At 46.2% G+C, this 27,671-nt stretch overlaps 1 protein-coding gene across 1 annotated transcript in view; it reads left to right on the top strand.

Annotated features, from left to right (window-relative positions):
• Positions 1-27,671, top strand: part of CARD11 (caspase recruitment domain family member 11) — a 119,674-nt gene that overhangs the window by 38,472 nt on the left and 53,531 nt on the right. The window contains exons 3-6 of the mRNA XM_075285123.1: positions 2,883-3,020; positions 6,933-7,258; positions 10,047-10,226; positions 13,088-13,240. Of these exons, the coding sequence (XP_075141224.1) occupies positions 2,883-3,020; positions 6,933-7,258; positions 10,047-10,226; positions 13,088-13,240 (797 nt within the window). The remainder of the gene's footprint in view (positions 1-2,882; positions 3,021-6,932; positions 7,259-10,046; positions 10,227-13,087; positions 13,241-27,671) is intronic.

Here is a 27,671-nt window from a genome sequence, read left to right as displayed (position 1 = left end):
GGAATGACACTGGGACAGCAGGGGAAGCATGTCTGGGGGCATAAAAGTCACTTTATTTCATGGAAATCCCTGTCAGTTTGCGATTTTCGCAAGCTAACTTTTCCCCATAGAAATGCATTGGCCAGTGCTGATTGGCCAGAGTACGGAACTCGACCAATCAGCGCTGGCTCTGCTGGAGGAGGCGGAGTCTAAGATCGCTCCACACCAGTCTCCATTCAGGTCCGACCTTAGACTCCGCCTCCTCCGGCAGAGCCAGCGCTGATTGGCCGAAGGCTGGCCAATGCATTCCTATGCGAATGCAGAGACTTAGCAGTGCTGAGTCAGTTTTGCTCAACTACACATCTGATGCACACTCGGCACTGCTACATCAGATGTAGCAATCTGATGTAGCAGAGCCGAGGGTGCACTAGAACCCCTGTGCAAACTCAGTTCACGCTAATAGAATGCATTGGCCAGCGCTGATTGGCCAATGCATTCTATTAGCCCGATGAAGTAGAGCTGAATGTGTGTGCTAAGCACACTCATTCAGCACTGCTTCATCACGCCAATACAATGCATTAGCCAGTGCTGATTGGCCAGAGTACGGAATTCGGCCAATCAGCGCTGGCCAATGCATTCTATTAGCCCGATGAAGTAGAGCTGAATGTGTGTGCTAAGCACACACATTCAGCACTGCTTCATCACGCCAATACAATGCATTAGCCAGTGCTGATTGGCCAGAGTACGGAATTCGGCCAATCAGCGCTGGCCAATGCATTCTATTAGCCCGATGAAGTACAGCTGAATGTGTGTGCTAAGCACACACATTCAGCACTGCTTCATCACGCCAATACAATGCATTAGCCAGTGCTGATTGGCCAGAGTACGGAATTCGGCCAATCAGCGCTGGCTCTGCTGGAGGAGGCGGAGTCTAAGGTCGGACCTGAATGGAGACTGGTGTGGAGCGATCTTAGACTCCGCCTCCTCCAGCAGAGCCAGCGCTGATTGGCCGAATTCCGTACTCTGGCCAATCAGCGCTGGCCAATGCATTCTATTAGCCCGATGAAGTAGAGCTGAATGTGTGTGCTAAGCACACACATTCAGCACTGCTTCATCACGCCAATACAATGCATTAGCCAGTGCTGATTGGCCAGAGTACGGAATTCGGCCAATCAGCGCTGGCCAATGCATTCTATTAGCCCGATGAAGTACAGCTGAATGTGTGTGCTAAGCACACACATTCAGCACTGCTTCATCGGGCTAATAGAATGCATTGGCCAGCGCTGATTGGCCGAATTCCGTACTCTGGCCAATCAGCACTGGCTAATGCATTGTATTGGCGTGTATTGGCTAAGCACACACATTCAGCACTGCTTCATCACGCCAATACAATGCATTAGCCAGTGCTGATTGGCCAGAGTACGGAATTCGGCCAATCAGCGCTGGCCAATGCATTCTATTAGCCCGATGAAGTAGAGCTGAATGTGTGTGCTAAGCACACACATTCAGCACTGCTTCATCGGGCTAATAGAATGCATTGGCCAGCGCTGATTGGCCGAATTCCGTACTCTGGCCAATCAGCACTGGCTAATGCATTGTATTGGCGTGTATTGGCTAAGCACACACATTCAGCACTGCTTCATCACGCCAATACAATGCATTAGCCAGTGCTGATTGGCCAGAGTACGGAATTCGGCCAATCAGCGCTGGCCAATGCATTCTATTAGCCCGATGAAGTAGAGCTGAATGTGTGTGCTAAGCACACACATTCAGCACTGCTTCATCACGCCAATACAATACATTAGCCAGTGCTGATTGGCCAGAGTACGGAATTCGGCCAATCAGCGCTGGCTCTGCTGGAGGAGGCGGAGTCTAAGATCGCTCCACACCAGTCTCCATTCAGGTCCGACCTTAGACTCCGCCTCCTCCAGCAGAGCCAGCGCTGATTGGTCGAGTTCCGTACTCTGGCCAATCAGCGCTGGCCAATGCATTCTATTAGCCCGATGAAGTAGAGCTGAATGTGTGTGCTTAGCACACACATTCAGCTCTACTTCATCAGGCTAATAGAATACATTGGCCAATCAGCGCTGGCCAATGCATTCTATTAGCTTGATGAAGCAGAGTGTGCACAAGGGTTCAAGCGCACCCTCGGCTCTGATGTAGCAGAGCTGAGGGTGCACAAGGGTTCAAGTGCACCCTCGGCTCTCCTACATCAGAGCCGAGGGTGCGCTTGAACCCTTGTGCAGCCTCGGCTCTGCTACATCAGAGCCGAGGGTGCGCTTGAACCCTTGTGCACACTCTGCTTCATCAAGCTAATAGAATGCATTGGCCAGCACTGATTGGCCAGAGTACGGAATTCGGCCAATCAGCGCTGGCCAATGCATCCCTATGGGAAAAAGTTTATCTCACAAAAATCACAATTACACACCCGATAGAGCCCCAAAAAGTTATTTTTAATAACATTCCCCCCTAAATAAAGGTTATCCCTAGCTATCCCTGCCTGTACAGCTATCCCTGTCTCATAGTCACAAAGTTCACATTCTCATATGACCCGGATTTGAAATCCACTATTCGTCTAAAATGGAGGTCACCTGATTTCGGCAGCCAATGACTTTTTCCAATTTTTTTCAATGCCCCCGGTGTCGTAGTTCCTGTCCCACCTCCCCTGCGCTGTTATTGGTGCAAAAAAGGCGCCAGGGAAGGTGGGAGGGGAATCGAATTTTGGCGCACTTTACCACGCGGTGTTCGATTCGATTTGAACATGGCGAACACCCTGATATCCGATCGAACATGTGTTCGATAGAACACTGTTCGCTCATCTCTATTAGCTAGTTTACATAGACCAGGTAACCTGTCATAATATGTGTAATTTCATATCATTTTTATAATTTCTCTGTATGCAGGGCGGCTCCTGGATATTCTTCACACAAAAGGACAACGAGGTTACATTGTGTTCTTGGAAAGCCTTGAATTTTACTACCCTGAACTCTACAAGTTAGTAACCGGAAAAGAACCAACCAGAAGATTCTCCACAATAGTTGGTGAGTGTTTATAATAGGAATCTGATGATGCTGTGTTAACACATCAGTATGCCATCTATCCGTTTGAATTCAGTTTGACACTTCAAAACGTAGTGATGCACATACTGACTGCATACTGACACCTTTTTATGCTGATAGCAAACGCTGTCCATCCCCTAGAGGAGAGATAAGGGGATTAAAAGTAGCAATTGTAAACAAAGTAAAGATAAGGAGGACATAAGGACATTTATTATATTTCCTTATCTTTATTCTGTTTGCAATTGCTACTTTTAATCCCCTTATCTGTCCTCTAGGGGACAGAGAACTTTGCTATCAGCATAAAAAGGTGTCAGTATACAATCAGTATGTGTATCAATCCGTTTTGAAGTGTCAAACTGAATTCAAACGGAGGGATGGCATACTAATGTGTGAACATACCCTTACGCTCAGCGCCGCACCTCCCATGAGGCGACCTGAAGCGAGCGCTTCAGGTGGCGCTATGCCAGGGCCTCAGGGAGGGCGGCATTTTTGCTAACCTAAGCCAGCCCAGGACAAGCTGTCCTGGACTGGCTTAGCACCGAGCGGTGGTTTGGGGAGGCCACTGGAGCAGCGCTGCTCCAGCAGCCTCCCCGCACGCTCAGGCAGAGCGCAGGCAGTCTCTGGGCCTGCTCTCTGCCAGCGAACGGCGATAAGCCCCGCCCCCTCTGCTAAGCCATGCCCCCTCCGCTAAAGCCACGCCCCCGCTCCTCCAGCGGGGGGGGGGGGAACGGCTTTCTGCACTTCGCCTTGGGCGGCAAAAGGGGCAGGTTCACCCCTGCTTACGCTAGGTTCACACCTGCGTTCAGCTGTCCGTTTCTGTGGTTTCCGTCTTCTGCATGCCAGAAGACGGAAACCACAGACCGGGTCCGGCCGTGAGCGGCGGTGAGCGTTTTAGGCTCTCCGCCGCGAATCCGTTTTTTTTAATCCGGACACAGAGTACTGCATGTCCGACTCTGTGTCCGGATTATAAAACCCAAATGAATGGGTGAGAAAAAGTCCTGCAGGTTTCCGTCTCCTGCCTTTGTTTTATACAGGAAACGGACACCTGAAGTACGGAGTGCCGGGCGCAGATGTGAACGAGCCCTTACCCTCAAACTATCCGGATAAAAACTGTATCAGTATGTAGTCAGTATGTAGTCAGTATGTAATCAGTTTTTCTTTTTCTTCCCTTCTTTATTCTGAGCATGTGCAAAACAGAAACAAACTGACACTAGGTTCACACCTGCGTTCAGCTGTCCGTTCTGTGGTTTCCGTCTTCTGCATGCCAGAAGACGGAAACCACAGACCGGTCCGGCCGTGAGCGGCGGTGAGCGTTTTATGCTCTCCGCCGCGAAACCGTTTTTTTTTTAAATCTGGACACAGAGTACTGCATGTCCGACTCTGTGTCCGGATTATAAAACCCGGTTTCGCGGTGGAGAGCATAAAACGCTCACGGCCGGACATCTTTCTCACCCATTCGAATGAATGGGTGAGAAAGACTCCTGCAGGTTTCTGTCTCCTGCTCTGTTTTATGCAGGTAACCTGCGGAAACCTGAAGTACAGAGTGCCGGGCGCAGATGTGAACGAGCCCTGATTGCTCTCAGTATGTAATCAGTTTTCTATAGACCTCAATGTTGAAAGAAAACTGATTGCTTACTTTCTGTCTGGAAAAATACCCCTCATTCCGCATGGGGACCCCCCCCAAACAGAATAACAAACACATTTGCAAGTGGTGTGCAGTGAAAGCACACGGATCCCATAGACTATAATGGGGTCCGTATGCTTTCAGCAAGATCTCTGCAGGGAACATGTGGACAGGAAAGTAGTTCACAATCCACTTTCCTCTCCACATGAGTCGTGCAGAGATCTCGCGGCAAGCACACAGACTCCATTATAGTCCATGGGGTCCGTGTGCTTTCACTGCACACCGCTTGCAAGTGCATTCGGTAGTCTGTTCGGGGGGTCCCAATGCAGACTCCCTGAATGGATTACCAAATGCAGATGTGAACGAGGGGTTATTTTGAGTACGGAGACAAGTTCTACTTTTCTCTCTGCACAAAAAAACTGAAAGCAGACAGAATGGCACAAACTGATTGCATACTGATTACTTTTTAAACCCATTGAAATGAATGGGTTTTCATCTGGACTGTTTGAAATCAGTTTTTGAAGATGTCAAATACTGATTATGAACGGATTTCAGTCAACAGCAGCTCGCCTACTAATTCGAGGTAACATCAGATACTTTCCCCATAGCAGAAAGTGTAACTAAATTGAAAAATCCTATTAATATTATAAATGTGAAAGTTTGTGGGTTTGTGAGTTTGGATGTTTGGATGTTTGTTCCTCAATCACGCAAAACCCGCTCAACCGATTTGGCTGAAAGTTTCCACAAACATAGTTAATACACCCGATTGCGCAATAGGCTACTTTTCGTCACAATACCGCACATACGTTTGTGCCAGGACCCCCACAAAACCCAAACTCACACCACCATCTCTGCAATCTCACACACTTTGGACCATAGCAAACCACAAAATTCATATTGCCCTCTACAGCCTCGCCCCTAACCCCACACAATCACATATACATATACTTTACCACTTTGCTCCTCACCTTAACGATACTCTAGGAGGCTCTCTTTAACGCCCTGGAGCAGCCATATTTGCCGACCCCCACTGCTCTGACAATCCGCGACACCGCCCACTCATGTCAATACCCCTAGGCGGTCTAATAAATGCAAAAAAAAAGTTTAAAAAAAGTAAAAAAAAAAATAAAAACAAATAAAAAGGATTAAAAATTCAAATCACCTCCCTTTCCCTAGAACACATATAAAAATAGTTAAAAACTGTGAAACACATACATGTTAGGTATCCCTGTGTCCGAAATCGCCCGCTCTACAAAGCTATACAAATATTTTTCCTGTTCGGTAAACACCGTAGCGGGAAAAATGGTCAAAAGTGTCAAACCGACGTTTTTTCACTGTTTTGATTCTGATAAAAATTTTAATAAAAAGTGATCAAAGCAATAACATTTCCTGAAAATGGTAGAACTACAAAGTACACCCGGTCCCTCAAAAAAAGACGCCCTATACATCCCCGTACACGCACGTATAAAAAAGTTACGGCTGTCGGAATATGGCGACTTTTCAAAAAAAAATTTTTAACACAGTTTTGGATTTTTTTTAAGGGGTCAAAATGTAAATAAAACCCTATAAATTTGGTATCCCCGGCATCATAACGAAACACAGAATACAGGGGACATGTCATTTTGGTTGCACAGTGAACGCCGTAAAACCAAAGCCCGTAAGAAAGTCGCAGAAATGCATTTTTTTCTTCAAATCCACACCATTCAGAATTTTTTCCTTGCTTCCCAGTACAATATATAGAATAAATAATGGTGGCATCATGAAGAAAAATTTGTCCCGCAATAACTAAGACCTCATATGGCTCTGGGAGCGGAGAAATAAAAAAGTTATGGGGTTTAGAAGGAGGGGAGTCAAAAACAAAAAACGAAAATCCCAAAATGCCATAGGCGGGAAAGGGTTAACTTCAAATACTTCTGTCCCAAAGACACTATGTACAGTTTCTCACAACACCGTATAGCAGCTCAAATACAAATTACATTCAACACAAAAGTCTCACGTATTCTCTGAATTACAGCAGCAACAAGATACAAAGTTACATTTCATATCCCATCCCTTATACACAGTACGAAAACCTTACCCGCGCCTGTATATACCCACTTCCACAATCACCGCAGACGAAGTCGCGGGTACCAGCTAGTAAGTGATAAAAGTGAAATGGTTATGAAGATATAGTAAAAAGAGACTAGATTTATTAACTCATTAGCACAAAGCCAAATATAAAGCTTTATATTAAATATAACATTTGTGCCAACACTTGTGTTATCTTCCAGTTGAAGAGGGACATGAAGCTCTTACTCAGTTCTTGATGAACGAGGTCATAAAATTGCAGCAGCAGTTAAAGACAAAAGAAGTTCAGAAGTGTGAACTTGTGGCTAATTCCAGACTTCTGGAGGATGAGAGAAAACAGTTAAAGCTTGTCAACTTAGAGCTGATGACATTTCAGGACCGTTACAACAAAATGAAGGAGGAGCGAAACAACTGCAATGATGAGTTAATCAAAGTAAAGGATGAAAATTATAACTTAGCTATGAGATTTGCTCAACTTAGCGAGGAGAAGAACATGGCTGTCATGAGAAGTCGTGATTTACAGCTTGAGGTCAGTATGAACTATTTATAAGTGTTGTCCACGGATAGACAGTGTCGGATTTGTTTTCCAGGTACAGTGACACACGTCTATTTGTTATGTCTGCTATTGTATCTCAAGCTGCAAAGTAAACGCCGCTAAAACTCATTAGCATAATTATAAACAACGAAATTCTCAGGAAAGAAGCAGAAGTCCAATATAACACAGGCATATTTGGAAACTGTCTCAGAAGCCGTATAAGGTGCTGTGAGTAGATTAATGATTATTTTGATGCTGACAGATTCCCTTTAAAGGATACCCTTAGTGAGTACAGTCATAGTTGACTTATTGGTGTCACTTTCCTTTAAAACTGTATTCCACAATATGACACATAAACTTCATGTATCTTTCTCTTATAGCCAGATGTACTTTGATATTTAGTATTACATTGAATTGTATGAACAAACCTTGTTTCATCATAAATGAAATATCTTACTTGTAAATGAAGAAAGATAAATTACTCTTGATTTTACACAAGCCTGTGAAAGGGGTTGTCCGGAAAGTTTAACTTTACTCATCTGATCCATCGGATGATAATGATGGATCTGTGGGTTCCATTATCATCATGACCCCCGTGTCAAGTAATCAGAAGCATCGCTCCAACCATACAATTTTGGTGCACCATGGCACATTTAACCACAACCACATGTGTAGCAAGTTGACAGATTATCCCAAACTAGATGCTCCACAATCCAACGAAGATGCACCACATTTACACCACTGTATAGTCATAACCACAATAATAAATCTGGGCCAATAACTTTTAGGATGTGTTTACATTTTCAGGTTTTGGTCTGCATAGGTCTGTATAAAAGGTGAGATCAGTTGATAAACATTTGCTCTTTTGTCAGCTGATAGCTGCCCTTTTTGCTTAGGATAGTGATAAGGAGCAACCTTTTTTTCATTGACCTATGAAAAAGGACCTTTATCAGCTTAGTGCATTATGATTCATCGTTGTGGCCAGACTAGTGGGTAGATTTGAGAACCACATCATGTAGGTGAATAGGCAGCTAAATCTGTGTTTCTTTGCAATTTTTTTCTTTTTTTATCAGTGTGACCTCAAAAACTTTTTATTCCAGTTCGTGAAAATGAGTCATGTTTCCCAAATCATTCATGGCACTGTTTTATTCCTTGTAAAGATGGCATTGAGCTTCTGTGTTCCAGTCTCTACCATATTCCTCAGCAACAACCCCAGTAGTGATATATTAATTTCCGCACATTTCTCCATTCTACCCCTACATTGTAATTTACCCTGGCTAATATGCTATACCTAACATTGACTATTCAGTGATCAGTACTACAACTTATTCACAGAGCTCTTTCTCACCTGGAGAAACCAGGGAACACTGTGAGAATAATGTTCTTCATTTTCTCCAGTGCTTTTAACACCATTCAGCCAGGGTTACTGAGAGACAAGCTGGACCTTGATGGAGTTGACCATCAGCTGTCCAACTGGGTCCTAGACTAGCTCACAAACCGACCTCAATATGTGAGAGCCCTGGGCTGTGTGTCAGACACTGTGATCTGTAGTATGGGGCCACCACAAAGTACAGTTCTTGCCCCTTTCCTCTTCACATTGTACTCATCTAGCTGTTACTTGCAAAAGTACTCTGATGATTCTGCAATAGTAGGCCTTATCACTGATGGTGACGATAGGGAGTACAGAGACTTAAACCAGGATTTTTAAACCAGCGGATCTACCTCAGGATTAATGCTGGGAAGACCAAGGAGATGGTGATGGACTTTAGTAAGCGGAGACGTGCTCTGAATCTGGTGGACATCTAGGGGACAGGCATTGAGATAGTCAGGACCTATAAGTACCTGGGTGTGCTCCTCAATAATAAACTGGACTAGGCTGATCACTTGCAGTCTCACAGCAGGCTCTCTACCTGCTCAGGAGGGTGAGGGCCTTTGGAGTCCATGGGGCATTTCTTAGAGTCTTTTTTTCAACTCTGCACTAGCAACAGCCATCTTCTTCGGAGTGGCCTGCTGGGGGAGTATCCTACCAGCCAGGGACATAAATAGACTTCATAGGCTGATTAGAAGAGCCTGCTCTCAGTGCTCTTGTGTTCTCCTGTGTAGTCTTGCCCTTATTTGTCCCTGCCTGTTTTCTTTGTCTTGATCATTTCCTTATAACCTTTATTATTTGATATTGTTTATTGGTGTATTGTACCGCTACCTTATTTGCGTTTTTTCTTGGAATGATACAGGTTTATCATCGTTGTTGTTTCTCTTTATTGATACAATTCTTTAAATAGTTTTTAAAAAAAGAAAGAAGGGCAAGCTCTGTCCCGGGGAGCCCCTTGGACCCAGTAGAGGTGGTGGGTGACAGAAAGATACTGTCCATGGTGAGCTCCTTGCTGGAGAACAACTCCCATCCCATGCATGAGACCATGACAGCACTGGGCAGTACTGTCAGTAACCGACTGCTTCACTGCAAGTGTGAGAAAGAACACTATCGGAGGTTCCTCCTCCCAACCGCGGTCAGGCTGTATAATCAATACCAGGATAAGTGAAGATCACTCCGCACAGAGAACTAATGATACTGTAGTTTTTCTTTTACTCTTTAGTTGCTATGACTACTAGTATATTTTTTTATCTGCTATTCTGAGCATGTTTGTGTTTTTTTCTTATATTACTGTATTATCCAGGCTGCTGTAACACATTGAATTTCCCCATGGTGGGACTATTAAAGAATTATCCTATCTTATATTAACGTATCTTATTTTATCTTATTACCCACATTTCCAACTAATTGCAGATTGACCGCCTAAAGCATCATTTGAATAAAGTAGAAGAAGAGTGTAAACTGGAAAGAAATCAATCTCTTAAACTGAAAAATGATATTGAGAATCGACCTAAGAGAGAACAAATGATGGAACTTGAGCGTGAAAACGAAATGCTGAAAACAAAAATACAAGAGTTTCAGTCCTTGCTACAGGTAATAAGATGTTGCTTTAGAAGAACGAAACTAACAAACTAGTTCATAACTGGCAGTCATTATTGAAAATAATTAGGAGTTCATTAAAGGGGTTTTCCAAGGACCAAAAAAATCTAGGCAAAGGCAGGAAGTCTTACAAAATAACTAAAGAGGCCATACTCACCTCTCTGATGCTGTGCCATTCTAGTGCTGCCACTTCTCTGTCCCTGCTGGCCGTTGTTTTCAGAGTTGTAGTGATGATGAGCCCGACCTCTCCACGTCATAACGGTAGCCTCACGACTGAGGTCACATGGAGTAGACAGGCATGCAGAAAGATTGTTGACCTACTGCTGAAACAGGGGGGATAATATAAGTCAGTAAGGCTTCTTTAATTATTTGAAATATATATTATGTCTCAGAAAATCACTATAAGGCTAAGACCAAACATGGTGAAATGCAGCTGCAAAAAAAGGCAATGGAAAAAGTAATCCTAAACATGTTTTTTCACTGTCTTTTGCATTTTTACCTTCCTCCATGATGAAATTAAATAAAACCATATTCATTTTGCTGCCGCTAAGTTTATATCTGCGCCAGGCTCTCCGTCATTTGGGTCCACTGCCGTCATTTAGGTCCATTGGGACTGAACTGCTGTTTTAGGACCACTTTCATGCAAGCCAATTTTCCCGCGGCCCAGCAGGGAGCGCGGTTTGGGGTGAGGTTTTTGGTGGCGGGGCAGCGTTATAGCGATTTGGCAGTTTATAAGAAAACTGCCCAAAGACCATACTTAATTTTATATTTATACATTTACCTATACTTTATTAAGGGAGATAACTTATTGGTGGTATGGGCAGCGCCCTTAATAAAAGTATGGGTAGGGCAGGGGATACTCAGGGAGCACTATTACTGTAATAACCTGTTTGGGGGGGGGACTGTTATTAACTGTGGTGGGCACTATAACTGTAATAGTGTCCCCCACAGGTAATAGTCTCCTCCCAAACACACAGGTAATGTAAGTAAGTGAGGGCACTACTACTGTAATAGTGCCCCCTCACAGGTGATATTACCTGTGTATGGGGGGGGGACTACTATAGCACTATTACAGTAATACAATTAATACAGTTAATAACATTACTATAACTGTAATTGCGCCCTAATAGTGCCCCATGAGTAATAGTTCCCCCCACTCCTCTTATACATTTACTATTATTATAATAACATTATGCTTCCCTAATTACTGATGCCTCTCCGGGAACCTGTCCTTGCACACAGAATGTGTGCATCCTTTATTCTACTCCCCAGTCCTAGCAGCAGTGAAGGTTTCGGAATCAGAATAGAAGACGCACACATACTATGTGCAAGAACTGGTCCCAGAATCTGCATTAATAACCAGTGGAAAGTGGTTCCTGTAGACACTTACCAGGGGCCCGCTGATGCTTGTATGCTGCATATTACATGCCGCATTGGAGCCTCAGCCAACACCTATAACCTACAGAGGTCCCCATTGACTGGCCAGGCCCGATACCAAGTGATCCAGAGCCCGATACATACACCTGGACATGACAAAAAAAACATTTAAAGTTATCTGGGTTTCTCTGGGCCTTTATTATCCAGTTTCTTGTATTGTGTGCAGGTACTTCAGCAATGTCCCAGTGAAGTCTATGGAACAACACTGCAGCCTATCCTAAGATTAGAAACCAGATAGACCCTTTAAGAATGGGTACAGATATTGCACGCTCATGTCACCTCCACCTTAAAAACATCTCCAGAATACACCCTTTCCTTACCAGAGATACATTAAAGACACTTATTGTCGCTCTCATTCACGCTCGCTTTGACTGCTGTAACTCCTTACTAATCGGTCTTCCCCTTACTAAACTCTCCCCTCTACAATCTATTCTGAATGCAGCGACCAAGCTCATCTATCAGTCTAGACGCTATAGCGATGCCTCCAGTCTGTGCCAGTCACTACATTGGCTGCCTATTCATTATAGAATACGATATAAACTTATCACCCTCATCCACATGGCTCTCCACAATGCTGCACCTCCCTAAATTTCCTCCCTCATCTCTGAATAACACCCAACCCGTGCTCTCCACTCACTCAATGACCTAAGACTTACATCCTCTACCATAAGAACCTCCCACACTCGTATACAAGACTTTTCCCGAGTTGCACCACTTCTCTGGAATGCTCTACCCTGGACAATCAGATTAACTCTCAATTTCTACAGCTTCAAGCGCAAACTAAAGACACATCTTTTCAGACAGGCCTACCACAATTCTTAATGTAAACCTTTCCGTACCGTAATTAGAATCCCTAAAATTAACCCTCCTCTGTTCACACTCCCACATTACCCCACATGATATGATGCCGTTTTTGGCTAACTTTATATGTCCAGGCACCATCCACATGTTAAAGGACATGACTGGTGACGACTCAAAAAGTTTTATGTTTGTGTAATGACAGTAACCTCTGTTACAAAAATGTCTGGACCACTGTATAAGCAATTCTACCTCCAATGCCGCCCCTGCTACCTCTTGTGTCACCTCCTCTACCTCATAGATTGTAAGCTCCTGCGAACAGGGCCCTTAGTCCCATTGTGTGAAGTAACTATCGCTTTGTAATGTATCCTTCTGTCTGTATTTGAATCCCATAAATTGTACAGTGCTGCAGAATATGTTGGCGCTATATAAATAAAATGTATTATTATTGTTATTATGTTCTATGAGGGGGTTCCATTTCCTCCAATTCCATATCATCTTTATAATTATTGGTTCGGAACAGAGAATTAGAGCCCCGCTCTGAGTGCACATTTGGTTTTGTGGTGGATACTGTATGTCACATGTCAATAATTACCTCTCCTCTCTTAACCTCTGTAAAGGATGGAGGCCGTAGTCTACCTGATTCAGACAAAGCCATAGTTGATATTCTTGAACACGATCGCAAAGAGGCACTTGAAGATCGCCATGAACTGGTAAACAGGATTTTTAACCTTCAGGAAGAAATACGTCAAGCTGAAGATTTGAGGGACAAGGTAAAAGGTTCTTACTATTAACTAATAAGTTCCTTTTGGTTTTTATTCACTAAAACTATACTTGTCTATTCTTTATCTCTAACAATAATTTCAGAGTTTCTTTAAGGGCTAGTTCACACAGGCACAGAGGGGACGGATTATGGCGCGTAATCCACGTCATAATCCGCCCCCTCACAATGGTGGTCTATGGAGACCGCCAGGCTACTTTTTTCCGTGAGAGGGCTGTCCTTTCTTCAGGCAGATTGGGCTCGCGGAAGCAACCTCCAGAGCTGGCCCATTCATTTGAGCCTACTCCGGAGGGAGAAGCCACGACAGTCGTGGCAGGCGGATTTTGGCCCGAGAGTGACGCGGCTCCACGCGTCACTCTCGGTGCCAAAATCCGCGCTTCTGCTCCCCATGTGAACTAACCCTAAGGGCTGGTTCACATCTGCGTTCGGCATTCCATTTGTGGAGTCTGCTTGGGGAGTGCTGCGAGAGAACTCATTTGCATACCAACGAAAACCGGGATTTCTACAGAACCGCGGCACAGAGAAGACATCTAAAGGTAGGAGAAGAATAGCCTTTCTGAAGGCTATTCCTACGTGTTAGGGACAAAATATTGAGTTTTAATGATAGAATCCCTTTAAGAACAGGTAACATCAGGCAGAAATCACCTGCAAAAATTACAATTCCCCCATTAAACAGTCGGTTCCCTGCAGCTCTTTCAAGGTGCGATCAAGGGACTTGACTGCTTTCTTGTGTGCCATGGTACATTCATCCCAAACAATTAGTTTGTAAGTTTGTAATACCTTAGCTTTACCAGAGCCCTTAGATTAGGGTTCAGACAGGATTTTTTGGAGCGGATTTTGATGCAGAGGCCGCTCCAGAGTTCGATCCAAAAAACGGGTAGCTGCAACTGGATGCCGGTGCAGTGCATACAGTGCACCAGCAGCCAGTCGTGGCATTCTGCTCTGGATTAAGCCCAAATGAATGGCCCTAGTGGGGAGTGTTGCGCTGCAGACATCTGCGACTGATTCAGCTGCGGAATCCGCGTCAAGAAAGGGCATGTCGCTTCTTTCTTCCGCGAGCAGGAACACACTGCTTGCAGAAAAAGGAACCCATTGAATTCAATGGGAGGCGTTTTTTGAGCCGGATTTTAACGTGGATTCCGTGTCAAAATCTTGACCAAAAACCCCGTCTGAACCCAGCCTAAGTGATAATACAGACAGCGCTAGATTAAAGGGCAATCCTAGTGCTGAATGAATCGTGCGCCCTCCATCTAAAAGAGTGGCCGCAATCCCGGATGATGCAACAGCCAAGGCAATATCATTGTTTAAGCCAATTTCTGCAAGCAGCAAATTAATTAAAAATGTTTTACCAGGAGCTCCTGGTGCATCTAGGAAAAATAGTCCCCCATTTCCACTGGAAATCTGAGCCATAATTGATAAAATTCACAGCTTTGTGCACAAAGAAACCTATGGAACAGCCATATCCATGGCCCGGAGGCCTGTAGTGTGCAAACAGCCACTAAGGATACCAGACGTGTTTTGTCAATGCGTATCATGTGTGTGTGTGTGCACGTGTGTGATCCATGTCCCGGAGGCCCGTGAAAAATACTGTAGTGTGCAAACAGCCACTAAGGATACTAGACGTGTTTTGTCAGTGTGTGCCATGTGTGTGTGTGCACGCGTGTGATCCATGTGTGTGTGCATGCACGTGTGTGGTCCGTGTATATGTATGCATGTGTGTGCACGCATGTGATCCATGTGTATGTATGCGTGTGTGCATGCATGTGTGTGGTCCGTGTATATGTATACGTGTATGTGCGCACGTGATCCATGTGTTTGTGCGTGCGCAGTGCAAGTGTCCATCCGTGTGGTAGTTGTTTTTGGGTATGCATGTGCTCTGTTTGTCCGTATGCGTAGTGTGCTTTCATCTGAGTGTGTTTGCATGCATGTGTGGTCCTTTCATTTGTGTGTGTGTTGTGCATGTGGTATTTATGGGGTGTTGTTGTGGTATTTGTGGGGTGTTGTTTGTGTTTTGTGTGTCTAGAGTGCTCTGGTGTTTGTGTGGTGTGTTGTGACCAGTAGCGTAACTACCGCCATAGCAGCAGAGGCAGCTGCCACAGGGCCCGGGACATTAGGGGCCCGGTGACAGCCGCTACCGCTGCTATCATTATACTTGGGGGGTCTTTTTGGACCCCCGAGCAGGAGCGTAACTACCCTGGTAGCAGTGGTAGCGGCTGCCACAGGACCCGGGACATTTTGGGGCCCGGCGACAGCCGCTACCCTTGCTACCCCCCGATCTTATAACAGACAAACTGTTGTAACTGCGATAAGCGGAAAGCTTGTGCTGAAGGACCTTGTGGGATGTCAGCCGTCACATAACTAGGTGGGCATGTCTTTTTACCCCGTGCAGTCCTGGAAGAGATGAAGAGAAGGAGAGATGTGGTGCTAGGTACTAAAGGGGAGGGGGTTGTGAGATGCAGGATGGAGAGTGTGTGTCTGTGTGTGAGTGTGTATGTATGTGTGGTGTGGAGCAATTGAGGAGCAACAGTAACCAAGGGGCAGAGATGGAGGGGAGGACATGAAAATGGGGGTAGAGATGAGGGGTGCATGAAACTGGGGACAGTTCGAGGGAGGACATGAAATTGGGGCAGATGGAGGGATGGCATGAAATGACATGTGACATCCATGCTTTATTAAAGATGGCCAACACCACCAAAGACTGCAGCGGAGCCGGAGACAGGTAAGTAACTCTTTTTTTTGTCTGTATCTCCCCTCGGTCTCCGATTATCATACTCTGGGGTCTGAAAATACCCCAGAGTATAATAATTGTTCATGGGTGTTCATTATGGGGCATAATCCCATGTGCAGGGGCCACAATGGAGTATAATATTGTGTGCAGGGTCCACTGAGGGACATAATAAAGCACGCAGGAATGCGGCGTGGGGGGGGGGTGTTGGTCAGGAAGGAGGGGTGGTAAGGCATGTCAAAAGTTCGCCACGAGGCCCCGCCATTCCTAGTTACGCCACTGGTTGTGACATTTGTGTGGTATTGTGCTTGTGGGTATGTGTGCTGGCTGTATGATGTTTATATGATGTTTGTGAAATGTTTGTGTGTTGTGTGTGGCAGTGCGGCCCTTTTAGCAACAACTCTTTAGCACCGTCGCTATAATCCGTCCCTGTCAGTCACAACTGTTGTTTTCCCCTCAGCACTTTCGCTTTCATTTTTCCCCATTATATGTATAGGGCCTAACTTCAGGGAGCCCAATCTCATGATGGGGGGATGCTAGTGAGATGTAACGTACGCAGTATTCTGCTCCTGTGTGTGGAGAGGAGGCGTGCCAAATTTCACCCAAATTGGGCAAGCACTGTGGATTTGTATAGAGAAGACTACTACAGAATTTGAGTTTTATATATATAGATTACTGCTGTAAAAAAAAATAAAAAATAGAAATGTGATGGGAACAGAGCCTTACAAACAGCTTTACAGTATCTATACAGTCCTATGAAAAAGTTTGGGCACCCGTATTAATCTTAATCATTTTTAGTTCTATATATTTTGGTGTTTATAACAGCCATTTCAGTTTGATATATCTAATAACTGATGGACACAGTAATATTTCAGGATTGAAATGAGGTTTATTGTACTAACAGAAAATGTGCAATATGCATTAAACCAAAATTTGACCGGTGCAAAAGTATGGGCACCTCAACAGAAAAGTGACATTAATATTTAGTAGATCCTCCTTTTGCAAAGATAACAGCCTCTAGTCGCTTCCTGTAGCTTTTAATCAGTTCCTGGATCCTGGATAAAGGTATTTTGGACAAACAATTCAAGCTCAGTTAAGTTAGATGGTCGCCGAGCATGGACAGCCCGCTTCAAATCATCCCACAGATGTTCAATGATATTCAGGTCTGGGGACTGGGATGGCCATTCCAGAACATTGTAATTGTTCCTCTGCATGAATGCCTGAGTTGATTTGGAGCAGTGTTTTGGATCATTGTCTTGCTGAAATATCCATCCCCGGCGTAACTTCAACTTCGTCACTGATTCTTGAACATTATTCTCAAGAATCTGCTGATACTGAGTGGAATCCATGCGACTCTCAACTTTAACAAGATTCCCGATGCCGGCATTGGCCACACAGCCCCAAAGCATGATGGAACCTCCACCAAATTTTACAGTGGGTAGCATGTGTTTTTCTTGGAATGCTGTTTCTTTTTGGACGCCATGCATAATGCCTTTTTTTTTATAACCAAACAACTCAATTTTTGTTTCCAAAATGAAGCTGCCTTGTCCAAATGTGCTTTTTCATACCTCAGGCAACTCTATTTGTGGCGTACGTGCAGAAACGGCTTCTTTCTCATCACTCTCCCATACAGCTTCTATTTGTGCAAAGTGCGCTGTATAGTTGACTGATGCACAGTGACACCATCTGCAGCAAGATGATGCTGCAGCTCTTTGGAGGTGGTCTGTGGATTGTCCTTGACTGTTCTCACCATTCTTCTTCTCTGCCTTTCTGATATTTTTCTTGGCCTGCCACTTCTGGGCTTAACAAGAACTGTCCCTGTGGTCTTCCATTTCCTTACTATGTTCCTCACAGTGGAAACTGACAGGTTAAATCTCTGAGACAACTTTTTGTATCCTTCCCCTGAACAACTATGTTGAACAATCTTTGTTTTCAGATCATTTGAGAGTTGTTTTGAGTAGCCCATGATGCCACTCTTCAGAGGAGATTCAAATAGGAGATCAACTTGCAATTGGCCACCTTAAATACCTTTTCTTATGATTGGATACATCTGGCTATGAAGTTCAAAGCTCACTGAGGTTACAAAACCAATTTTGTGCTTCAGTAAGTCAGTAAAAAGTAGTTAGGGGAATTCAAATCAATAAAATGATAAGGGTGCCCATACTTTTGCGCCGGTCAAATTTTGGTTTAATGCATATTGCACATTTTCTGTTAGTACAATAAACCTCATTTCAATCCTGAAATATTACTGTGTCCATCAGTTATTAGATATATCAAACTGAAATGGCTGTTGCAAACACCAAAATATTTAGAACAAAAAATGATTAAGATTAGAGATGAGCGAACACTAAAATGTTCGAGGTTCGAAATTCGAATCGAACAGCCGCTCACTGTTCGTGTGTTCGAACGGGTTTCGAACCCCATTATAGTCTATGGGGAACATATACTCGTTAAGGGGGAAACCCAAATCCGTGTCTGGAGGGTCACCAAGTCCACTATGACACCACAGGAAATGATGCCAACACCTCTGGAATGACACTGGGACAGCAGGGGAAGCATGTCTGGGGGCATCTAACACACCAAAGACCCTCTATTACCCCAACATCACAGCCTAACAACTACACACTTTACACACTCAATACCACCTCTCTGACAGTAGGAAAACACCTTGAAACATGTGTATTTGGCACTTGCAGTGAGGAGAGCTTGTCACCAGCAGTGAATTTGGCCCTTGTAGTAAGTTGAGGTTGGCACCAACATTTGTTTTGAAAATCAGGGTGGATTGAGCCTCTAACCAGCAGAGTTTGGGCAAATTCATGGTGGAGGGAGCCTCTAAAAACCCCAGTTTGGACCAATTCATGGTGGAGGGAGCCTCTAAAAACCCCAGTTTGGACCAATTCATGGTGGAGGGAGCCTCTAAAAAACCCAGTTTGGACCAATTCATGGTGGAGGGAGCCTCTAAACAGCCCAGTTTGGACCAATTCATGGTGGAGGGAGCCTCTAAACAGCCCAGTTTGGGCAAATTCATGGTGGAGGGAGCCTCTAACCAGCCCAGTTTGGGCAAATTCATGGTGGAGGGAGCCTCTAAAAACCCCCGTTTGGACCAATTCATGGTGGAGGGAGCCTCTAAACAGCCCAGTTTGGGCAAATTCATGGTGGAGGGAGCCTCTAACCAGCCCAGTTTGGACCAATTCATGGTGGAGGGAGCCTCTAAAAACCCCAGTTTGGACCAATTCATGGTGGAGGGAGCCTCTAAAAACCCCAGTTTGGACCAATTCATGGTGGAGGGAGCCTCTAAAAACCCCAGTTTGGACCAATTCATGCTGGAGGGAGCCTCTAAACAGCCCAGTTTGGGCAAATTCATGGTGGAGGGAGCCTCTAAAAACCCCAGTTTGGACCAATTCATGGTGGAGGGAGCCTCTAAAAACCCCAATTTGGACCAATTCATGGTGGAGGGAGCCTCTAAACAGCCCAGTTTGGGCAAATTCATGGTGGAGGGAGCCTCTAAAAACCCCAGTTTGGACCAATTCATGGTGGAGGGAGCCTCTAAAAACCCCAGTTTGGACCAATTCATGGTGGAGGGAGCCTCTAAAAAACCCAGTTTGGACCAATTCATGGTGGAGGGAGCCTCTAACCAGCCCAGTTTGGACCAATTCATGGTGGAGGGAGCCTCTAAAAACCCCAGTTTGGACCAATTCATGGTGGAGGGAGCCTCTAAACAGCCCAGTTTGGACCAATTCATGGTGGAGGGAGCCTCTAAAAACCCCAATTTGGACCAATTCATGGTGGAGGGAGCCTCTAACCAGCCCAGTTTGGACCAATTCATGGTGGAGGGAGCCTCTAACCAGCCCAGTTTGGGCAAATTCATGGTGGAGGGAGCCTCTAAAAACCCCAATTTGGACCAATTCATGGTGGAGGGAGCCTCTAAACAGCCCAGTTTGGGCAAATTCATGGTGGAGGGAGCCTCTAAAAACCCCAGTTTGGACTAATTCATGGTGGAGGGAGCCTCTAAAAACCCCAGTTTGGACCAATTCATGGTGGAGGGAGCCTCTAAACAGCCCAGTTTGGACCAATTCATGGTGGAGGGAGCCTCTAAAAACCCCAATTTGGACCAATTCATGGTGGAGGGAGCCTCTAACCAGCCCAGTTTGGACCAATTCATGGTGGAGGGAGCCTCTAACCAGCCCAGTTTGGGCAAATTCATGGTGGAGGGAGCCTCTAAAAACCCCAATTTGGACCAATTCATGGTGGAGGGAGCCTCTAAACAGCCCAGTTTGGGCAAATTCATGGTGGAGGGAGCCTCTAAAAACCCCAGTTTGGACCAATTCATGGTGGAGGGAGCCTCTAAAAACCCCAGTTTGGACCAATTCATGGTGGAGGGAGCCTCTAAAAAACCCAGTTTGGACCAATTCATGGTGGAGGGAGCCTCTAAACAGCCCAGTTTGGGCAAATTCATGGTGGAGGGAGCCTCTAAAAACCCCAGTTTGGACCAATTCATGGTGGAGGGAGCCTCTAAAAACCCCAGTTTGGACCAATTCATGGTGGAGGGAGCCTCTAAAAACCCCAGTTTGGACCAATTCATGGTGGAGGGAGCCTCTAAAAACCCAGTTTGGACCAATTCATGGTGGAGGGAGCCTCTAACCAGCCCAGTTTGGACCAATTCATGGTGGAGGGAGCCTCTAAACAGCCCAGTTTGGGCAAATTCATGGTGGAGGGAGCCTCTAACCAGCCCAGTTTGGACCAATTCATGGTGGAGGGAGCCTCTAAAAACCCCAGTTTGGACCAATTCATGGTGGAGGGAGCCTCTAAAAACCCCAGTTTGGACCAATTCATGGTGGAGGGAGCCTCTAAACAGCCCAGTTTGGGCAAATTCATGGTGGAGGGAGCCTCTAAAAACCCCAGTTTGGACCAATTCATGGTGGAGGGAGCCTCTAAAAACCCCAGTTTGGACCAATTCATGGTGGAGGGAGCCTCTAAAAACCCCAGTTTGGACCAATTCATGGTGGAGGGAGCCTCTAAAAACCCCAGTTTGGACCAATTCATGGTGGAGGGAGCCTCTAAAAAACCCAGTTTGGACCAATTCATGGTGGAGGGAGCCTCTAACCAGCCCAGTTTGGACCAATTCATGGTGGAGGGAGCCTCTAAAAACCCCAGTTTGGACCAATTCATGGTGGAGGGAGCCTCTAAACAGCCCAGTTTGGACCAATTCATGGTGGAGGGAGCCTCTAAAAACACCAATTTGGACCAATTCATGGTGGAGGGAGCCTCTAACCAGCCCAGTTTGGACCAATTCATGGTGGAGGGAGCCTCTAACCAGCCCAGTTTGGGCAAATTCATGGTGGAGGGAGCCTCTAAAAACCCCAATTTGGACCAATTCATGGTGGAGGGAGCCTCTAAACAGCCCAGTTTTGGCAAATTCATGGTGGAGGGAGCCTCTAAAAACCCCAGTTTGGACCAATTCATGGTGGAGGGAGCCTCTAACCAGCCCAGTTTGGGCAAATTCATGGTGGAGGGAGCCTCTAACCAGCAGAGTTGTGGGAAAGCAGGGTGGAGGGAGCCTCTAACCAGCAGAGTTGGTGGAAATCAGGGTGGAGGGAGCCTCTAACCAGCAGAGTTGGGGGAAATCATGTTGGAGGGAGCCTAGTATTAGCAGAATTGTGCAACGCTTATGGTGGATGAGTATGAGGATGCGGAGGAATTGGAGAGGTTGAGTACAGACATGGAGTTTCATGTTGGGGTGCTTTACACAGGTGGGCACAAAAATGAAGGCTCTATCCAGTGGTGGTTCATTTTTATCAAAGTGAGCCGGTCGGCACTCTCAGCTGACAGACGGGTGCGCTTGTCAGTGATGATGCCACCGGCTGCACTGAACACCCTCTCAGATAGGACGCTGGCGGCAGGACAGGACAGCACCTCCAAGGCATATAGGGCAAGTTCAAGCCACAGGTCCAACTTCGACACCCAATACGTGTAGGGCGCAGAGGGGTCGGAGAGGACAGGGCTGTGGTCGGAAAGGTATTCCCGCAACATGCGCCTATACTTCTCACGCCTGGTGACACTAGGACCCTCTGTGGCGGCACTTTGGCGAGGGGGTGCCATCAAGGTGTCCCAGACCTTAGACAGTGTGCCCCTCGTTTGTGTGGACCGGTGAGAACTTGGTCGCCTACTGGAGGAACTGTCCTCCCTGCCGCCAACGTCACATGCTGGAAACATCTCCATCATATTCTGCACCAATTGCCTGTGGCAAGCATTGATGCGATTGGCCCTCCCCTCTACCGGAATAAAAGACGAGATGTTGTTTTTATACCGGGGGTCAAGGATAGCAAAGATCCAGTACTGGTTGTCCTCCATGATTTTGACAATACGCTTGTCGGTTGTAAAGCACCCCAACATGAACTCAGCCATGTCTGCCACAGTGTTAGTTGGCATGACTCCTCTGGCCCCACCGGAAAGTTCAATCTCCATTTCCTCCTCATCCTCCATGTCTACCCATCCGCGCTGCAACAATGGGACGATTCGAAGTTGCCCGGAAGCCTCCTGTATCACCATCACATCATCGGACAACTCTTCTTCCTCCTCCTCCTCCTCCTCCTCCTCCTCCTCCATTAAACGCGATGAAGCGGACAGATGTGTGGACCTACTCTCCAGCTGTGACGGATCGGATGCTATCCCTGACTCCTCTGTGTGATCTGAGTTATCCCTGATGTCAATCAGGGATTCTCTCAGAACACACAAGAGCGGGATTGTAAGGCTCACCATCGCATCCTCAGCGCTCACCCTCCTTGTGGACTCCTCAAACACCCGTAGGATGTCACAAAGGTCTCTCATCCATGGCCACTCATGGATGAGAAACTGAGGCAGCTGACTTTGTGGCACCCTAGGGTTTTGTAGCTGGTATTCCATCAAAGGTCTCTGCTGCTCAACCACTCTATTCAACATCTGAAACGTTGAGTTCCAGCGTGTGGGGACGTCGCACAAAAGCCGGTGTTGTGGCACATGCAGGCGTTGCTGGAGAGATTTTAAGCTAGCAGCGGCTACTGTCGACTTGCGAAAGTGGGCGCACATGCGCCGCACTTTCACCAGTAGCTCTGGAACATTGGGGTAGCTCTTTAGGAAACGTTGCACCACTAGGTTGAAGACGTGGGCCAGGCATGGAACATGTTGGAGTCCGGCAAGCTCCAGAGCTGCTACCAGGTTCCAGCCGTTATCACAAACGACCATGCCTGGGCCCAGGTGCAGCGGCTCAAACCATATTGCCGTCTCATCGAGGAGGGCATCCCTCACCTCGGAGGCAGTGTGCTGTCTGTCCCCCAAGCTGATCAGCTTCAGCACAGCCTGCTGACGTCTACCAACGCCAGTGCTGCAACGTTTCCAACTCGTAGCTGGGGTCAATCTAACAGCGGAGGAGGAGGCGGTGGCGGAGGAGGAGGCGGTGGCGGAGGAGGAGGCGGTAGAGGAGGAGGAGGAGGGGGGTGTTCTTCTCGTGTCCCTGCCAGGAATGTTAGGCGGGGAGACGAGGTACACCGGGCCAGTTTGGGAAGCAGTCCCAGCCTCAACTACATTCACCCAGTGTGCCGTCAGTGAAATGTAGCGTCCCTGTCCGCATGCACTTGTCCACGCGTCGGTGGTCAAGTGGACCTTTGTGCAAAGCGCGGAACTAAGGGCCCGCCTGATGTTGAGTGACACGTGCTGGTGCAAGGCGGGGACAGCACACCGGGAGAAGTAGTGACGGCTAGGGACGGCATAGCGAGGTGCCGCAGTTGCCATCAGGTCCAGGAAGGCGGGAGTTTCAACAAGCCGGAACGCCAACATCTCCTGGGCCAGCAGTTTAGCGATGTTGGCGTTCAAGGCTTGCGCGTGTGGGTGGTTAGCAGTGTATTTCTGCCGCCGCTCCAATGTCTGAGAGATGGTGGGTTGTTGTAAAGAAGCGCCTGATGGTGCCTTTGATGGTGCAGGAGAAGGAGATAAGACAGGAACAGGGGAGGATGAGGGAGAAGTCAACAAAGTGGCGGAGGCAGATGAAGTGGTGTCCTGGCTCGTCCTCTGGAGTGCATCGCCAGCACAGTCAGCAGTGGCAGTGGCAGAGGCAGTGGCAGAGGCAGTGGCAGTGGCGTGAACGGCAGGCGGCCTTTGTCCTGCCGTTGCTGCCTGCCACTGATTCCAGTGCTTGGATTCCAAATGACGGCGCATTGAAGTGGTGGACAGGTTGCTCTTCTCAGAGCCCCTAATCAATTTCGAGAGGCAAATTGTGCAGACAACACTATATCTGTCCTCGGCGCATTCCTTGAAAAAACTCCACACCTTCGAGAAACGTGCCCTCGAGGTGGGAGTTTTTCGGGGCTGGGTACGAACTGGAACATCTTGGGAGATTCCGGGTGTGGCCTGGCTTCGCCTAAGCTGCTGACCTCTGCCTCTGCCTCTAGCTACCCTTTTTGGTGCTGCACTTGCCTCAACATCCACACTACTTTCCCCGCTTGACATCCCCCCTGTCCAGGTCGGGTCAGTGTCCTCATCATCCACCACTTCCTCTTCCAACTCCTGTCTCATCTCCTCCTCCCGCACAATGCGCCGGTCAACTGGATGCCCTGACGGCAACTGCGTCACATCATCGTCGATGAGGGTGGGTTGCTGGTCATCCACCACCAAATCGAACGGAGATGGAGGAGACTCTAGTGTTTGAGCATCTGGACACAGATGCTCCTCTGTTAGGTTCGTGGAATCGCGACGTGGAGAGGCAGGTTGAGGGACAATGAAAGGAGCGGAGAACAGCTCTGGGGAGCAGGGACAGTTGGGGTTATTGTTCTGTGAAGCTTGGGAATTTTGGGAGGAAGGAGGACAAGACTGTTGGGTAATAGGAGAAGAGGAGGCAGAGTCTGACTGGCTGCTGGACAATGTGCTGTAAGCGTTCTCTGACAGCCATTGCAAGACCTGTTCCTGGTTCTCGGGCCTACTAAGGTTTGTACCCTGCAGTTTAGTTAATGTGGCAAGCAACCCTGGCACTGTGGAGTGGCGCAATGCTTGCTGCCCCACAGGAGTAGGCACGGGACGCCCTGTGGCTTCACTGCTACCTTGCTCCCCAGAACCATTCCCCCGACCTCGCCCACGGCCTCGTCCACGTCCCTTTCCGGGAGCCTTGCGCATTTTGAATTCCCAGTTAGAAATTGGCACTATATACCAGTAGCAAAAATTGTGGGTGCACGTAACCCCAATATATTCTTTGAATTCCCAGTCAGACAATGGCACTATATACCAGTAGCAAGAAATGAGGGTATTTATAACCCCAATATATTCTTTGAATTACCAGTCAGAAACTGGCACTATATGGCAGTAGCAAGAAATGAGGGTATTTATAACCCCAATATATTCTTTGAATTCCCAGTCAGACAATGGCACTGTATACCAGTAGTAAAAATTGTGGGTGCACGTAACCCCAATATATTCTTTGAATTACCAGTCAGAAACTGGCACTATATGGCAGTAGCAAGAAATGAGGGTATTTGTAACCCCAATATATTCTTTGAATTCCCAGTCAGAAACTGGCACTGTATACCAGTAGTAAAAATTGTGGGTGCACGTAACCCCAATATATTCTTTGAATTCCCAGTCAGACAATGGCACTATATACCAGTAGCAAGAAATGAGGGTATTTATAACCCCAATATATTCTTTGAATTCCCAGTCAGAAACTGGCACTATATGGCAGTAGCAAGAAATGAGGGTATTTATAACCCCAATATATTCTTTGAATTCCCAGTCAGACAATGGCACTGTATACCAGTAGTAAAAATTGTGGGTGCACGTAACCCCAATATATTCTTTGAATTACCAGTCAGAAACTGGCACTATATGGCAGTAGCAAGAAATGAGGGTATTTGTAACCCCAATATATTCTTTGAATTACCAGTCAGAAACTGGCACTATATGGCAGTAGCAAGAAATGAGGGTATTTGTAACCCCAATATATTCTTTGAATTCCCAGTCAGAAACTGGCACTGTATACCAGTAGTAAAAATTGTGGGTGCACGTAACCCCAATATATTCTTTGAATTCCCAGTCAGACAATGGCACTATATACCAGTAGCAAGAAATGAGGGTATTTATAACCCCAATATATTCTTTGAATTACCAGTCAGAAACTGGCACTATATGGCAGTAGCAAGAAATGAGGGTATTTGTAACCCCAATATATTCTTTGAATTCCCAGTCAGAAACTGGCACTGTATACCAGTAGTAAAAATTGTGGGTGCACGTAACCCCAATATATTCTTTGAATTACCAGTCAGAAACTGGCACTATATGGCAGTAGCAAGAAATGAGGGTATTTGTAACCCCAATATATTCTTTGAATTCCCAGTCAGAAACTGGCACTGTATACCAGTAGTAAAAATTGTGGGTGCACGTAACCCCAATATATTCTTTGAATTCCCAGTCAGACAATGGCACTATATACCAGTAGCAAGAAATGAGGGTATTTATAACCCCAATATATTCTTTGAATTCCCAGTCAGACAATGGCACTGTATACCAGTAGTAAAAATTGTGGGTGCACGTAACCCCAATATATTCTTTGAATTCCCAGTCAGAAACTGGCACTATATGGCAGTAGCAAGAAATGAGGGTATTTATAACCCCAATATATTCTTTGAATTCCCAGTCAGACAATGGCACTGTATACCAGTAGTAAAAATTGTGGGTGCACGTAACCCCAATATATTCTTTGAATTACCAGTCAGAAACTGGCACTATATGGCAGTAGCAAGAAATGAGGGTATTTGTAACCCCAATATATTCTTTGAATTCCCAGTCAGAAACTGGCACTGTATACCAGTAGTAAAAATTGTGGGTGCACGTAACCCCAATATATTCTTTGAATTACCAGTCAGAAACTGGCACTATATGGCAGTAGCAAGAAATGAGGGTATTTGTAACCCCAATATATTCTTTGAATTCCCAGTCAGAAACTGGCACTGTATACCAGTAGTAAAAATTGTGGGTGCACGTAACCCCAATATATTCTTTGAATTCCCAGTCAGACAATGGCACTATATACCAGTAGCAAGAAATGAGGGTATTTATAACCCCAATATATTCTTTGAATTACCAGTCAGAAACTGGCACTATATGGCAGTAGCAAGAAATGAGGGTATTTATAACCCCAATATATTCTTTGAATTCCCAGTCAGAAACTGGCACTGTATACCAGTAGTAAAAATTGTGGGTGCACGTAACCCCAATATATTCTTTGAATTCCCAGTCAGACAATGGCACTATATGGCAGTAGCAAAAATAGTGGGTGTATATAGCCCCAATTCTATTGCTAGGGGACTTGCAGGGTATTTCTGGGGTGAAGGTGGGGGGGCACACCGTTGGAACGGGTATCGGGGGTATATATCGGGTATACGGGAATACACTGACAGTGTATTCCATTCAGGATCCTGGGAAAGCTGGGTTGCGGCGATTGAGCCCGTCAGTGCCACGTTACACTGACAAGCTTCTCCCTGGAATTTAGCTCTTACAAGAGCTGTTGTGGTTGTCTTCTCCTTCCTATCCTAGCCTGTCCCTGCCTACCCAGAATCTAAGCCCTAGCTAGCTGGACGGAAACCTCCGTCCTCGGTGAATTGCAAGCTCAGAATGACGCGAACCTGGGCGGCGCTGTTCTTTTAAATTAGAGGTCACATGTTTTCGGCAGCCAATGGGT

This window comes from Leptodactylus fuscus, chromosome 8 (genome assembly GCF_031893055.1).
Source record: "Leptodactylus fuscus isolate aLepFus1 chromosome 8, aLepFus1.hap2, whole genome shotgun sequence".
Lineage (NCBI taxonomy): Eukaryota > Metazoa > Chordata > Amphibia > Anura > Leptodactylidae > Leptodactylus > Leptodactylus fuscus.
Note: the sequence above shows the minus strand (reverse complement) of the source record. Positions and strands in the feature narration are given on the sequence as shown.